At 39.3% G+C, this 15,904-nt stretch overlaps 2 protein-coding genes across 5 annotated transcripts in view; one reads left to right on the top strand and one right to left on the bottom strand.

The window, feature by feature from the left end:
- The first annotated feature begins 1,275 nt into the window (after positions 1 to 1,275).
- tspan33b (tetraspanin 33b) overlaps positions 1,276 to 15,904 on the top strand; it is a 21,240-nt gene continuing 6,611 nt past the window's right edge. The window contains 5 exon segments of the mRNA XM_077597488.1: positions 1,276 to 3,545; positions 5,390 to 5,494; positions 9,310 to 9,370; positions 10,003 to 10,130; positions 10,281 to 10,346. Of these exon segments, the coding sequence (XP_077453614.1) occupies positions 5,405 to 5,494; positions 9,310 to 9,370; positions 10,003 to 10,130; positions 10,281 to 10,346 (345 nt within the window). The 5' untranslated portion in view covers positions 1,276 to 3,545; positions 5,390 to 5,404.
- The window catches only part of ttc38 (tetratricopeptide repeat domain 38), a 16,664-nt gene continuing 16,160 nt past the window's right edge, over positions 15,401 to 15,904 (bottom strand). For all 4 annotated transcript variants that reach the window (XR_013299483.1, XR_013299482.1, XR_013299484.1 and 1 more), the window contains 2 exons: positions 15,703 to 15,829; positions 15,401 to 15,484 (listed from right to left, as the gene is read on the bottom strand). The gene's annotated coding sequence lies outside the window, so the exon portion shown is untranslated. The remainder of the gene's footprint in view (positions 15,485 to 15,702; positions 15,830 to 15,904) is intronic.

Below are 15,904 nucleotides of genomic sequence, written 5' to 3'. Positions count from 1 at the left end.
GGGCAGGGACGAGCGAGCACGGCTCCTCCGCTCGGCCGCTCTCGCAAACTCTCCAGGCGCATTCCATTATTTACGGTGGCACTGTGCAGACGGCCGGCACTACGAGCAACAGAAAGGCTGTTGAGGGAACGGACCCAAACCCCGGAGGGATTGAATAGGAAACATCTGTGACAGTTCAGTCAGTCAGATGGCACACCGGCCTGACTGGAGGCAAGATCTTGAATGCATATTACAGTGTTGTCCAGCTGTTCATCTTCTAACATTCTATCCTAACATGCAAAGTTCATATATGGGAAGGCTGAGATTTGAACCCACAACTTCAAGAATGTGAGGAAGATCTGTGCTACTTAGTCATGGTTTTCCATGGAATTGAGAAGCAAGAGATTTAGTGCTGGCATGTTTGATAGACAAACTGGAGTGCTGGATATGAGAACCTTTCATCTCAGCATGAACTCCCTCTGAACTCTTCACATCTTAGTGGCTTTGTAAATGCTCAATCAAACTCCAACTACGAATGTTGTTTCAACAAAAGCTGTTTCATACTGTTATTTTTGTTCATTGGCTGTCACTGTTTTACGGTTTATGTTTCCTACTGCCTGTTTCCCCACTGTGAGAAGATGACATCGTTAAAAGCTTGTTTGCTAAAGGATTAGTCAAATGCAATGTTTTCCTATAAGTACAAATGGTGCTCTGTCTTAACACAGTGACGGGCACCTAAGACAATTCATTTTGAATTCATGAAGATGGAAATTTGTCATGTAGCACTGGTTAAAATCCACAAACGATTTTTATTTAATTCCAGACTTTTCAACATGCTTCCTGTTAACATCTAGATTCATGAATTAGAATGCCTATTAAAAGTGTCAGTGCAAATAGTTCCATTAAGAGTAATGTTGACTTTCATAATCTCCTTTTTACATTAGTCTGACATACATAGTTGGGCCTACCTTTTTCTGTGTTGTGAAAATAAATTACCTGTATGCACTCACACGACCCGTTACAGAAATGCATTTCATCCTTGCTAAAAGGTCAATCCCAACACAAAACACTTAATTGGACTATTTCTTACTTTGACAGTCCTAATTTGACTAATTAAATATTAAACGGTGATCAGAACATTGAGTCCAATTGTAGTATTTTAGTGTAATATAATAACAACAATTGTAAGATTTTTAACACCGTAATAAAAAAAAAACACTTTGAGTTTTTATTTTTATGTTTTTCTCAGTGTGCACCCACATCCATTGTTGTAAATTAATGAAATTATTCTGGAAAAGGTGTTTCCTTTACTCATTGGCTGCCATTGACAGTGATAGACATTCAATCCATTTTGACTGGGAGGGCAATGCCAGACCTCCCAGTGAAAAGGAATTTAATGTCTATCACTGGCAAGGACTCTGGATGAGTTTTACCAATGTCTGATATGATCAGGAATATGACTAAATAATGTAAATAACAAAATATTACAACTCAAGACAGTAAGCGTGACATTGACATGCTTGCTAACACCACATTAAGACTGACTCTGTTAGAGTTTACTAATAATAAAACACCCAAAGAAGTTCATGTTAAAGTAAAAAAATGAGCCGCTGTAATTTTTCACCAGTTTTTTTTAATCTCATTTGAGTCTTCATTCTCTGGTGCGACAGAGGCTTTTTGTCTTCTCAAGCATAGGAGCGGTGTGCATTTATATATTTTTTATGGTTTCTAATATCATATTCGACTGCATCTTGTGACTTTTAGTTGGAAAGAAAATGAAGTATTTCCTCCCTTCTGTAAAAACGCCCACTAAGCCACAGAGATGGAAGAAGAATGCTCATGCACTAATTGGCTTTTGTGTGCTGTAGAGAATTTTCAGATACTAGTTATTTTCTATGTTTGCTTTCTTACACCGTTGACACATGAACTATTTAATCTCATTTTTCTCAGAACCCCCCCCCCTGTGCTTCTACTGCATATCTAAGTTGTGTGCTCTAAAAATGGTGTGCTTGATGTTGTGTTCGTGTTGCTGGTCTTTTCTGATACCTGCCAGCTTTGTCTGTCCTGTGGAGTCGATATTATTTTTTCCTCTACATGTGAGAGAAAAAAGAAGTCGGAATAAGTGGTGGGCTGAATATACCTTTCTTCCCAGAAAAAAAACAACTATTTTTTAAATAAAGAAAAGAGTGTCACAAAATGCCCCAAAGCCACGCGCTCATTTCCATTTTTTTTAAATAGACATGTTTAGTGTATAAGGTATAGACTAGCTAATTCTGAAAGGTTTACACTTTATGCTTATTTCTTATTTTTTAAGTGTTTTATTCAACCTGCACCAGTGTGTTACGGCAGTTTCAATGATGAGCTTGTGTCTAAATTGCTATTTAAAAAAATAATAATAATAAATAAATGTAGTGAAGATTAGTGGTCAGTGAGAAAGATAAGGAATTTAAAGAACAAAATGTGTGGCAAAATGTTTTTGTAAGCAACTTGATTAAACCCCGTGTATGGTTGTGATTGGAGTATCGAAGCTTTCGATACTTTTTTCATCACTGTTCTTTCTATGCAAAAACTATACAGTATATATACATATTCATGTATGTATATAGATATAGATATACAAAACACACATATATATGACCTTTAGTCTTTGTACAGATTATTTTGTATGAGTAACGTCATCAAATAAAATGAACAAAATCAAATGTGAATGCAGTGAATTTTGTGTGTGTCGGTTGCTGAGTGTGTGTGATCTATAATTGAAATTGCATTTTTGTATTAAATAGGAAAATGAATCAACTCCAGGACGTTGACATGTTTGTTACAAATGGCATAAGCTGAAGACCGGCGGTGACATCACCACTTGCGCTGTTTACAGCACATTTGAGTAAGCCTTCTTTTTAAAAATGTATCGGTCGGAATATGTAACTGTGTCAGGCTGTCAGCATCAAAGGTTAGTATGCAGATTTATTTTTTTCTTATTAACCATTTTGTGCTGCAATTTATGATTTCATTATTTTGTTAACACATAAGGCACTCATTTAACACATTGGCTTTCCTTGACGGTGCCAGGAGAGGCGAATGAAGTAAGGTCGAGTTTCTGCCAGTGGCACAAAAACATTGACAGCCAGTTCTTCCAGTTTGAATTAATTGGATATCTTGCCAGTGGCAGGTAAATACTGTGAAATTTAAAAATATTTTTCTTTTCAGCTTAAGAGTGTTACGTGGGGTGTTTACTTAAAAAGTATTTTAAAAGTTATAGAAAGAAATACAACAGTGATTAATAATTAATTGAATTGAATTTAATGCTTTTACTGTCATATAGTATAATGAGATATATATAGATATGCTAGGGATTGGTTTTGTTATGTTTTTTTCAACAGTGTGATTTCACTTGTCATCTCGCCGCCCCTGGTTATCTACTGCTTCCTGTTTCTTGATTTACCCAGGTGTTTCTGATTGTCTCGTCAACCCATGTCTGTTTATTTAAACCCTGTGTGTTTGTCAGTCTTTGTCGGATCATCTCTGTTGTTGTGCCCGTGTCAGTGATCCTCGGTTTTCACCTTCAGGTTTGAATTTCTTGTTTGATTCCAAAGTCTTTGTCACTTTCTGATAATCCTGCCATAGTTATTAACGTTTTTGTCAGCACACTCCCCTCCCTTTCCTTGCGTGTTTCCCCACGTTTGGGTCCTACTATGCACCATGCTCCCGCATAAAATTGTGAAATAAATATATATTTTTAAATCAATTCAGTACAAATTAGGTGTCGAAATAGATCAATATGAAAGGCATTTTTGCCATCTGCGGATTTGGAATGCAATGCTGTAACTCAAAACCAAACAATGCCTTTTTGTATCCAAGTGTGATTGCCAAAGACCGCACAGACTTGAGTTACAGACTTGTACACAACTTTCAAGTCTTGAGTACATGGTGCTGGAGAGTATTTACCACACTTTTCAAATGTTTAATGCATGAACAAAAAGATAAAAGGAGGTGGAGATAAAAATCCAATCGTGACATTGCCTAAATTACAGTTGGGAGCTTTGCCTTCAGTCAGTTACTAAGATGAAGTTCTGCATTGTACAACTGTTGGAACTGATGTTAATGCTATTGATCCTGCACACTGCAACGTGTTTTGCATTAAAGGGATAGTTTCACCTTGAAGTGATTAGTTTGTTGCACTCAACGCTCTGGTCCCACAGTTTTTATTATCTGTTCCTGTTGATTGACTCCACATTCTTATGAGTGAGTCAAGGCATTTGATCTTTTTCAGAGATTTGCTTCCATGCAAGCCAAACTGCTTAGAAGGCAGAAGCAGAACCTGGAACTATTGGGACCCCTGGGATGAAAATCCATGCCTTACTTTGTAAATTGTTATCAAATTACCATTAGGCTATAGTGGAGATGATAGCAATGTTCTTTTTCCTCTGCTGTCCGCAGGCTTTCGAGCTTCTTTTTGCTGTGTGACTCTTCTGTTATTCTGTCAACATTATGAACTAGCACAGGACTAGAATACGTTATATGATTCTGGTTGTGAATTCTGGGGGAAAAAAATGTTCCCTGATGGATTGTTTTGCATGGAATAACTATGAAGTAGTAATAAAACATCCACATCTGAGTGCCAAATACATTTTTTAAATGTAAAGTCACACGAGTGCAGTCATTAAATTTTATTTGACGTGGTTGGTTTTTTTTCCCTCGCATATTTCAATAGACTCGTACAAATAAGGCAAATAAAGTAAAAATGGCAAATAAAAATTGGAGTGCAATTATCTAGTAGTCTAAAAAGATATATTTTGAACTATGACTTGAACGTGGCAATATAGTTCCGAATTTTTCTATGTTCAGGACCAAACAAGTCTGAGATGCTAATTTGATTGGATGAAAAACACCTGAGGGTGCAGATGGGAACCTGTATGATGGGGTTGATTTGATACGGAAGGAAATTTTTATTTTATTATAAAGGAAGCTCTTATAGATGATGTGCAAGTTTATGGAAAGCCAATGGTGCTTTTGCAAAAAAGGTGTGATGACTAATGGATGACTTTTAAACTAGTTACAGTTTATGAACAGATTTTAACACACTACATAAAATCGTCTCCACATGGTAGGCTGATCGAACAATTCAAATTGTCCTCAGGTGTATAATTTTGCAATAAGGGTTGTTTGTCTATATCTGCCCTGTCTGTAGTTAGCTGGGATTTGTAAACTCGAATACAGAAGTTGGCAAATTAGCTGTTGTCAATCACAAATGTGTATTCTTTTGGATTTTTCCCGGCCAGGCCGAAATTGATGTTTCACTGGCCCCAGCACTGCCCCCCCCCCCCTTTTTTTTTTTAACAAATCAGACTAAAAATGCCCTTAATTTTGTTTTAAACCTCAACTTACAGTGCTTCCATGTGCCTGACCATAGGAGCAGAACTAAGCAATGGTCAGGAAACATCTTCTGGATCGAGCTGAAACATTCACCTTTGTCAAACCCTGGATTCAATATTTTCTCTTCAGCTTCCTCTTTTGGGTAAGTACTGAGGTGTTCCAGGGCAGGGTAAAATAAAATATTTTGCCAAATAGTGGGCAATGCATATTTTCCATATCATCAGCTTGCAGGGAGCCCAAGGCAAGTCTACAAAGATGATGAAATTAATAAATCTGTGGGGCAAATTCGATTAATAATAGATGAAGTTTAATTTAGATTGTGTTTGAGGTTAAAAAAAAAAAAAAATTAAATGGCAGGGGCGCTTCACCTTCTCCACTGTTGCCCCTTTTCAGTTTTTGCTTGGTCATCTATCACACTGACAAGTCCTTAAGTCTTAAGTTTTTGTATTTATTTTTAATTTTTATATCAACTCATTGTGACAACAATGCAAAGCTTTGCATTGCTAGATTTTGCAAGCTTTTACAACTGCATTACATTTTTGTGTGTGTATATATATATGTATATACATACATATACATATATATACATACATTTCCATAGACACACATGTATATATGTATATATGTGTATATATATGTGTGTACACATACACACACAAGTCCATTAAGCACTAATTTGTCCCCTACTCACATCTAAGACTTTTTTGTTGAATTTATCATGAGTATTTTTCTTTAACTCTATATCCTACTTGAGCTCAGATAAAAGCAAACATAGAATAGTGAATGTGTCTCCAAATCTAAGCATCAAACCCCACAAATTTCTATGAGAATAAAAAATGAACGGGAAAAAATGATTGGTTGAATAGCCCGGGGCAATGGGCAAAATGCCTTCTGCATTAAGATGCATGTGCCAACTGTGATTACATGGACTAAATTTAGCCTTCTGATGTTGCAAAATGCCAAGCAGACTCCGAGTGACAGTCGATCAGGCTGAAACAGCCTCCAAGTACAAAATCAAACTTGCGGGCCCTAAATAGATCATTACATTTATGATCCTTGTGCTGGAGATTTGCATTTTACATGGGCATGCAAGGACTGATGTCTGAAGGGCTGGAGTCTGACACCTTGGCCCCAGGGCAACAGGACAGTTGCTGGATATTGGACTTGCGTTTCTCCAGTTGATTATTGCCAATTTTGCATTATCTAGTCCAAATCAAAAACAAATGCGCGACCTCACAGATCACGCAGTTTTTTCCAGTATATCAAGGATGAAAATGTTATTTTTAACACACTGTTATTGTTATCGACAGCCCACCGACCGAGTGGTTAAGACGTCAGCCTCGCAGTTCTGGGTTCGATCCCTCTCACTGCATGGACTTTGCATGTTCTCCGCAGGCTTGCGTGGGTTTTCTATGGGTACTCCAGTTTCCACCAGCATCCCAAAAACATGCATGTAGGCTGGTTGGACACTCTAAATTACCCCTAGGTATGAGTTTGAGTATGAATGGTTGTCCGACTCCTTGTGCCCTACGATTGGCTGGCCACTGATTCAGGGTGTCCCCCACCTGGTGCCTGAAGTCAGCTGGGATAGACTCCAGCACCTCCTGCGAACCTTGTGCGGAGAAGCCGTATAGAAAATGAAGCAATGAATGTTATTGTTGTCATTACAAATGTTCCCTGGCCAAAGTCGATTCTGCTGAAGCCCACTGAGGCAGCAAATTAGTTGGTTCAGAAGTAAACTAGCCCTTTATTTTAATGAAATCTTCTCCTCCTGCTTCGATTTGCTATACGATCTTATAAATTTCAGTCTGTCAACAGGCATTGAGCAATATGTGCACCCAGCCTGGCCGTGTTGTCTTTGTATATCGGACATCGGCTCGGAAGCGAACACTGTGGCTCTAATCCATCAGGCCTATTGTCTTCACGTCCCCGTGGCTCTGTTCAGCTGTCTTTCACCTCCCAGCGCTATACACCTGATTCATCTCTTTGAAAAGCCCGAAAAGCCGAGCGATCCCTCCAGCGTGCGGGTGTACTCAAATCCACGGTGGGAAAAGTGGTTTGCCGGTCTCCCCACTCCTACACACTTGAAATTCTTCAAGAAAAAGAATGAAAAGCCTTTTGTGAAAAGTATATATTTAAAACACATCAGTATACAAAACAGGAACATTTTCTTTTGTCCGAGGCTCTTTTGTTAGAGAACTAGGTACATCCCTCAGAATAAATTCCCAACACTTGAGTGGAATGGAAAATATATGGAATAAAAGCCTGCAAGTCAGTTCAGCTACAAAACAAATCCTCTGTACAGCTAAACAATGGACTGCACACAAACGCCGTTATTTTTCAATGCCTATCTTTGAATAGGAGGGAGGGAATCGTATACAATATTTTATTCGAGGTGAATGATCAATGAAGAATAGCAGGGAAATTATTCCTGACAGCGCAATTCATAAGAAACTCTTTTTGCGGCTTGTGTTTTGGGTGAAAACGGCTCCCTGAGCAGATAATAACATCCATACGCCCACTTTAGAAACTCCTTACGAGAATCAGATTTAGTGTGTCTGCTAGCTCCATTGTGTCGGGGCACGGTATGGGCAGCCCACACCTCATTTGTGATTCCTTTCGACTGGGAGGATTCCTCGTGTTTGGCTTCGAGCTCCGGGAATACCGAACTCCTCACATGAGAATCCCCCGATCCCCTCTTGCTTTTACCACCTCCTCATCCACGCTACTGTTGGCGATGACAGCTGAAGGCAACAAATTTCCCTTTTTTATAGACAATGTGAAAAGTTCACTTCAAGCTAAGAGATTTGTTTCCCTCTTGTCCAAGGTCCATTTGTATTTGTTGGGTCTATGTAAGATGCTTTCACATCACATAGAATTGAAAGGACAGTGACGCTGGGTCCAATGTTTCCTTTATAGAAATTGAATCAAATCGCACATGGAGGTTGATTAGTTTATAGAAATGTATCGAATGAACTGGGGAGAGGCTGGAAATTCTTCAAATTCAATTATTTCTGATGATATCGATTTGTTTTTTTATCACGTCATGTTGACAGTCTCAATGAAGATTTGCAGCATTCTGACTCAAAATGGGAAATCTCTTATGATGAAAGTCACGCAAGCTAACACTCTAACACAGTGGTCTCAAACCGGTCCTCAAAGGGCCGCAGTGGGTGCAGGTTTTCATTCCAACTCAACAAGAGGATACCTTTTGTAATCAGTTAATCAGTTGATTGCAGCCAGGTGCTACTTATTTTAGACGACACCTGATTGGTTAAAATGTCGGCACTGGATCGTATAGGTATGTGTTGACATCAATCTGCTTTAACATATCTATTAAATGTTAGAGTCTAACATTTAATAGATACTGTGAATACATTTAGCAACTGGCAGATTACAAATAAAGAGACAAAATGAAATGGAAATAGTTTAAGTTTGTAATAGCCCCAACTGCTTTCACTTTGATATTTTAAAACATGTATTCCCTCATAAGACGGCCTGGTGTGGGAGTGGTTGGTGCATCAGCCTCACAGTTCTGGGGCCGAGAGTTCGATCCCAGGTCAGTCCTCACTCTCAGGAGTTTTCATGTTTTGCCCGGGCTTGCATGGGTTTTCTCCGGGTGCTCCGGTTTCGAGTGAATGTAATCTGATCGCCCTCCGAATTTTTTTCTTCCACAAATGCTTTTAAACGTGAGAAACGTTAATTCCCTTCTAGTTTCTTCCTTCAAGCTCAATTCTTCTTTACCTTTTGCTTCATTGGAACATTTCCGTTTTAGCATCATGTCATGCTTGGACTGGTTTGACCTCCGATCTTACAAATGCTTTTCAGGATGAATGAACAATGATCCACCGCAAACGTATTGTACAAAGTCTTTCTTTCACTTCAGCTCTCTCTGTAGCACACGTGACATCATGTGTAATTGTAGCGCTATATTAATTATTTGTCTTTCCCCTCCAGGTTTTCTCCTTGTTGATTGTTGCTATTGGCGCGTATCCAAAAGTCCAGAAAGCCACAGCTAGTTTTTTTTCTTTAAACTAAACTCCACTTTCGTACTTAGTGTGATAAATTATTATTATTATAACGCCTAAAATGCACATTTTTGCCTCATTTTGAGATTCACTCTACTAATTTCAAACACTTGAGTATTTGAATTGGCTGGACGAAGGTACAACAAACATTTCACCTTTTCTTTTTACTTCACCAGACAGCTCAGTTAGAACCTCATTGAATCGGAGAGGCTTGAAATAGCTGAGGTCAAAATTTGCCCTGCTTTTCTACACTTGAACGGCTGAAACAGTTGTGTTTCACGCTCGTTGGATGAGTGAGCAAACGGTTAACCGCGATTCATTACACACTTGACTCATTGCCTTCCATTTACAGTGATAGGAATCCAATCCCCTTGAACTGTGACAGATGGCTGTGATTGATCATGTTTCAGCACCATTGACGGCGATAGACGTCTTATCCATTTGAATACAGCAATTCCTCTCAGTTCAAATGTTCATACAAAGAATCCAGAACACATCTCCCACTGTAGTAAATTTGAGAAAAATAAAGAGGAAGAAGCCAGAGAGTATAACGTTTGGAAGTTGTACGTCTTAAAGAGCTTCTGTCAAAGCAGACCTTATTCCATTTGCGTCTTTCCACCAGACACAGTGCGGGAAGCGTTTCTGATCGACCCGGCCGCCATCCTCATTCCAGTGGGAGTGGTCATGTTCTTCATCACTTTCTGCGAATGTATCGGAGCCCTCCGAGAAAACATTGACCTCCTGAAAATAGTAACATTCTTAACAAATATATCACAAATATTGACACTTTTTTCCTCAAACAGTGACATCTTAAATTTGTTCTAAATACATGCCTGTCATTGGCACTATGATGACAAATGTGTCTAGTGTAATTTAGCCAAATGTCTCTTCTGCTTTCAGTTCTCCTCCAGTCTGACACTGGTCTTCCTACTAATAGCCATTTTGGCCTTCTTTTACTCAGAACAGGTGCGTGTTTCGTTTCACTTCATCATTTTACAACATAAAATCAATAAAGCAAACACCTCAGGGCCTCATTATTGGCTCTCTGATTTCATTCTACACCAGCAGCCCTACCAATACACTTCTGAAGCTCGGTTGCTTTGTAATATATTCTCACATGACACCATTTTTCAAATATGTGCACATTTTTTAGACAGCTAATGTAAAATATTTACATGTAAACAACTTGGTGTCCACATATAAATTCATAAGCATTGTGATGGACTAGCCTATTATGGGACCATGGAGGCTGCAACCGTGTTTCTTAAAACCGGATATTATAAAAGTTGACTTATCTGATTTGCATACCAAGTCATTGTGCAGATTTGTAGAAAAATATCCTGTAAATGTATTTGCTTTTAGCTCATATTTTTATGTATTCCATTGTTGACCTTAAGCTACCTCAACATTACAGCATGCAAATTAGGGACAGTTAAATGATGAAATTTAATGTGAACTTATGGTACGGTATCGTGCTGGAAGGGTTCATTCAAACAAAACAAAGCAAAGAAAGATGGCACAGGCAACCTTAGTCGGAAGGGTTCACGTCTTTCGCTGCCAACACAACACACAGGAATATAAATTGCCTGCCACTTTACAATTTTCAATGAAATAAAATTGATGAGATCAGGCTGCTTAGTTTGAAAAAAAGTGCTATCATACTAAAACTACTTTTCCTTCCCTTTGTCATGTTCTCAAACACTTGGTATTTGCTCCCAAAACATGACAGTGGATTCTTTCAAATAGCATAAAAACTTAGCATTCATCTCATTTAAGGCTTTTGTTATGATGCCCTGTTTATTTTGGTTGTCATTTACTAAACAATGAAAGTCATTAAGATGGTGTTGTATATCCACAAAAGGCATGTGTGGTCCAGATGCGGTCCTAATCAATCCCGGGGAAAACAAAAACAATATTGCTAAATTAATGCACGTCAGATGTATAGGTATGTGCTTAGTTTTAATTTCATGCTTGATTTTGTTATTAACGCACGAGCCGCAGCTATTATGTTGTTGACATCAATCTGCTTTAACATTTTATTTGAAAACTTGTACAACAAACAGCTGTAAAAAAATGAAGAAGTACATTAATAAATGAGCCTAACAAAGGTCGTCTGAGGTATACGGTGGAGAAACTCATCTCATTTTCTGAACCGCTTTATCCTCATTAGGATCGCCGGGGGTGCTGGAGCCTATCTCAGCTGACTCCGGGCCAGAGGCGGGGAACACCCTGAATCGGTGGCCACCCGATCACAGTGGAGAAACTTTTTAAATACATATTCAGAGCGCTTGGTTCTGAGAAATAATTCAACTCCCGACAGTGAGTTGGCGAGGTGAAAAGGTCGGCTGGTGGCAGGAGTAACCAATTGCTGTCATGGTGGTTTTGTGAAATTTCTATTTAAAAAGGGTACGCACTAACCCGTGCCATTCATTCTAATGAAACGCCTGCTCACTTGTTCTTGTAAACCACCGTGCTTATCGGTAGGTAACAGTGACGATAGCAGGTCTGACTAATATCCGGGTTTTCTATGCCACCCAAATGACACAAACTAGGAATATTACCTTACTCCAGTCTGCATGATAAAACCACTGTGCTCATCAACGGGTGACGGTGAATTACTGTAACAGCCCTTGGTTTCCCCTCCACTCTGATTTGTCTTTGCTGCTTCAGTAGTGTTACGAATTTACATAATACGAAGAAAAAAACAGCTCCATAAACTGTAATAGATATGATGGTACTGATAACATTTTTAACTCATTCACTACCAGCCGAGCTATGTATATAATATCACAGAGTATGTGTTGAGGTAGTTATTAGAATTTGTATTGGAAAAACCAATTACAATAGACAGCTAAATCTTTTTGAATGAGTCTACCACGGTACCACCAGCACTTCTCTGCTGGCCTAAAAATATCTGAATCACAGACCGATGTTAATTATAATTTTGTCCATGAATACTTATTAAAGGCGGCGCGAATGGTTAACACGTCGGCCTCACAGCTCTGGGGTTCTGGGTTCAAATCCAGGTCATGTCCACCTGTTTGGAGTTTGCATGTTCTCCCCGGGCCTGCGTGGGTTTCCCCCGGGTACTGCGGTTTCCTCCCACATTCCAAAAACATGCATGGTAGGCTTATTGGACACTCTAAATTGCCCCTCGGTATGGGTGAGTGTGCATGGTTGTCCGTCTCCTTGTGCCCTGCCATCGGCTGGCCACCGATTCGGGGTATCCCCCGCCTACGGCCCGGAGTCAGCTGGAATAGGCTCCAGCACGCCCCGTGACCCTAATGAGGATAAAGCGGTTCAGAAAATGAGATGAGAATACTTAATAAAATAAATAAAATAAATCTAAATCCAAATCTTCTATCAAATTCCTTTCCTTGCTTTTCGTCTGGTTGCGCTGCTTCCAAATGTGCGTTTTCATATTTAAGCATTTAGCCAATCACGTTTCAGGTATTATTTGTTGCCAGGGTCAGAAATCATCACCATCGCTTTCACAAACTATGATTGGCTAGTAATAGAGTGGACTAGCCAGCGCTAACAAACTGTTTCTGTAGCGAGCTGCACAAACAAATATATTGTTGTGTAGATTAAATAGTGTTTTTTTTTCAACCCACTGTGGCCCAATGAGTAGACGAAATACACGTTATTATGAAAACAATGTATTTTGTGTGTGTCTATTTTTAAATATCCATGACCAACGTCATAGGTCTAGTGGCTGGCCGCCATTTTCAAAATGGCGGATGAGCCGGGAGCCTGTTCGGGAGTAGACTGCTGAGCAGCTCAGAATTGACGATTTACCGAAGAAAGACCTGATAAAGCTCTCCCAGGACAATGCAGCTCATTCGGTACGTTGTCTTTTGGGGATTTCGAAGCCCCAGTTTTTATTTTAAGAGTGCCATTTGACGAGAGCGTGCTTCTTTCGCGTGATGTAGCCCCACGAGGATAGAGACAGGACAATGTTTGCTAACAACTTGGCTACATTGCGTTACCTATAACTCTTTATGTTTAAAAAGAAATCATTGTATTGTGTGTTTCAGTTCCTCAACGAGCAGGCTTCTGGGAAACATCAAGAATGTGGCTAAAACGGCCAAAGCTTGTCGATGCCATAATGAACTGTTTGTCAGCAAAGTGAGTCATTTTCTAAATAGTTTCTATTTTCTCTACCCGTGTAATAGTTAACTGTCAGCGTTCAGTATTTAAGACTTTGCTCAAGTAGCTTGTTTTTCATTATGATACATTCATATTTTGAATGAAAACACACGAACTGGCCTGGTGTTGATTTTTAATAACAAGAGCCTGTGTGGCTAACTCGCACACAAATGCCATCAGTGGAGGTGAAAGGAATAAACACTACACTTATAGAATAGTATACGCATACCTTTATCCTGGGCTTATTTTCCCTTCACTTTCTTAAAGGAAGACCTTAGACCTTTTTCATTTTTAGTTTTAAATGTGGTTTGGACAAAACCTAAGTGAGACATTCATTAAACAATAGCACAGGGGTCATTTTTTTACTCAAGTTTAAACATATGGTAACAAACATTTTTTCATCAGTCTATGAAGAGAAAAACGGAAGCACAGATGACTTTTTGGAATATTTATTTAAAGAAATGAATGGATTTGAAATGATTGACTGGAAAAACTCATCCAAGATGAAATAACATGGGAAATGAATCTGGCTCATTTGTGCATCAAAATGGTTAAATAAGCAATTGCATAATCACGCTGTGGTGTTTTGTAGATGTTTCAAGCCACGGAGATGGAGGATGTAGATGAAAGCTGTCAAAGTTGTGGATGAGGTAAGACCCAAGTGTTTCAGGTTATTTATTTTAATGTCATGTGTACTAAACCTACTCATTTTGTATCTTGCGTCTCCTCAGGGTCAACTCAAGTTTACCAAGTCACCGCTAAAGAAAGGGTGACACAGTGAACGGCAGTCTTTGACACCAACCTCCCCTCACTGGTACTTATCGTTATAGAGCAGGGGTCTCTAGCTTGAAGGCCCTTGTCCAGTATGTTTTCCATATTTCCCACCACATCCGAATCAAATGATCAAGATCATTTGATTTTGGTGTTTTGGAAGACATGGAAAATAGACTTGATAGGGGCCCTTGAGGACTGGAGTTGGCGATCCTTGTTATAGAGCAGAGGTCTCCAAACCGGTCCTGGAGGGCCACTGTGGGTGCAGGTTTTTGTTCCAACCGATCCACCACAAACAGTTTAACCAATGAGGTTTCTGCTGAAAAAAGAAGCACCTCACTGCAATCCACCACATTGGTGGAGAGGTTTCCTTTTACAGGTTGGAACGAAAACCCGCACCCACTGCGGCCCTTTCTGGAATAGTTTGGGGACCACTGTTATAGAGACTCTGCCTCTGCACTGGACAAAAAAAAACACCAAGCCACTAGAGCAGTGGTCCACAAACTATTCCAGAAAGGGCCTCAGTGGGTGCGGGTTTTCGTTCCAACCTGTAAAAGGAAACCTTTCCACCAATGTGGTGGATTGCAGTGAGGTGCTTCTTTTTTCAGCAGAAACCTCATTGGTTAAACTGTTTGTGTTGGATCGGTTGGAACAAAAACCTGCACCCACAGTGGCCCTCCAGGACCGGTTTGGAGACCTCTGCACTAGAGGGGTATGTCTAATTTCCATTTTTTTCCTCCTGTAGCTTTAATATCACTTGCCTTCTTTTGCAGTGGGATGTAGGCCTGCTGAGTATGAGGAAAGGACCTTACTGATGACAGGTATCCTTTTGATGTTGTTAGAAAAATCTAACTTAGTAGCTGATTTGTTTGTCCAATTTTTTGATTTAAGTAATCCCCAGGCTGTATTTTTTTGAATGTTAGACTTAGTCTATTGTACCTTGACATTTTCCCCCACAGAATTCCACCCGAGGGAACGAAACATCACTGCTCTATGACCTACCTGAACCTATCTCCAAAGCCCCAACTTTTGTGGAAAAATAAATGTTCTAAAAGTGTATATGTTTTCTTCCTTTTACCTAGCAAAAAATACAAGTAACATTTCAAGTTAAAAAGTTTTATTAACAGGAAAACTGTTGAGCTTGTGCACACTTAGGAGTTGCCATCACCAAGTTTTTCCTCCACCTGCAGACAAAGACAATTTATAACTTACACTTGTATTATTATTATTTTTAAAACACTTAGAAGAAATAAGGGGGGGGGGCATAAATAGGTGGGAAAAAACACTGAAATTTTTCACCTAAGTGTTTTTTCTAAGAAAAAAAAATTCTGCTACAAAATCGACTTTTAAGAAGCCAACACTAAATGAAGTGTCTAATCTTTAAAAATAAGATCCTTCTCACCTTAGGGGTCTGGCCTCTCACTGCCTGCACAAGTCAGGGAACTGTGGACTTTTAAGAGGGGGGCGCAAATCGTAACTTCAGTGAAACCTCACCATGGCAATATACCATCAAGAGTCTGGACACAGGCCTGTTGATGCAAAAAAAATAAAGCAAAAAGTTAGCATATATAGAGACTGGAGAGATTCAATAGATAGGCTTGGTG

The sequence above is a fragment of the Stigmatopora argus genome, chromosome 3 (genome assembly GCF_051989625.1).
Source record: "Stigmatopora argus isolate UIUO_Sarg chromosome 3, RoL_Sarg_1.0, whole genome shotgun sequence".
Lineage (NCBI taxonomy): Eukaryota > Metazoa > Chordata > Actinopteri > Syngnathiformes > Syngnathidae > Stigmatopora > Stigmatopora argus.
This window is presented reverse-complemented; position numbering and strand designations above follow the sequence as displayed.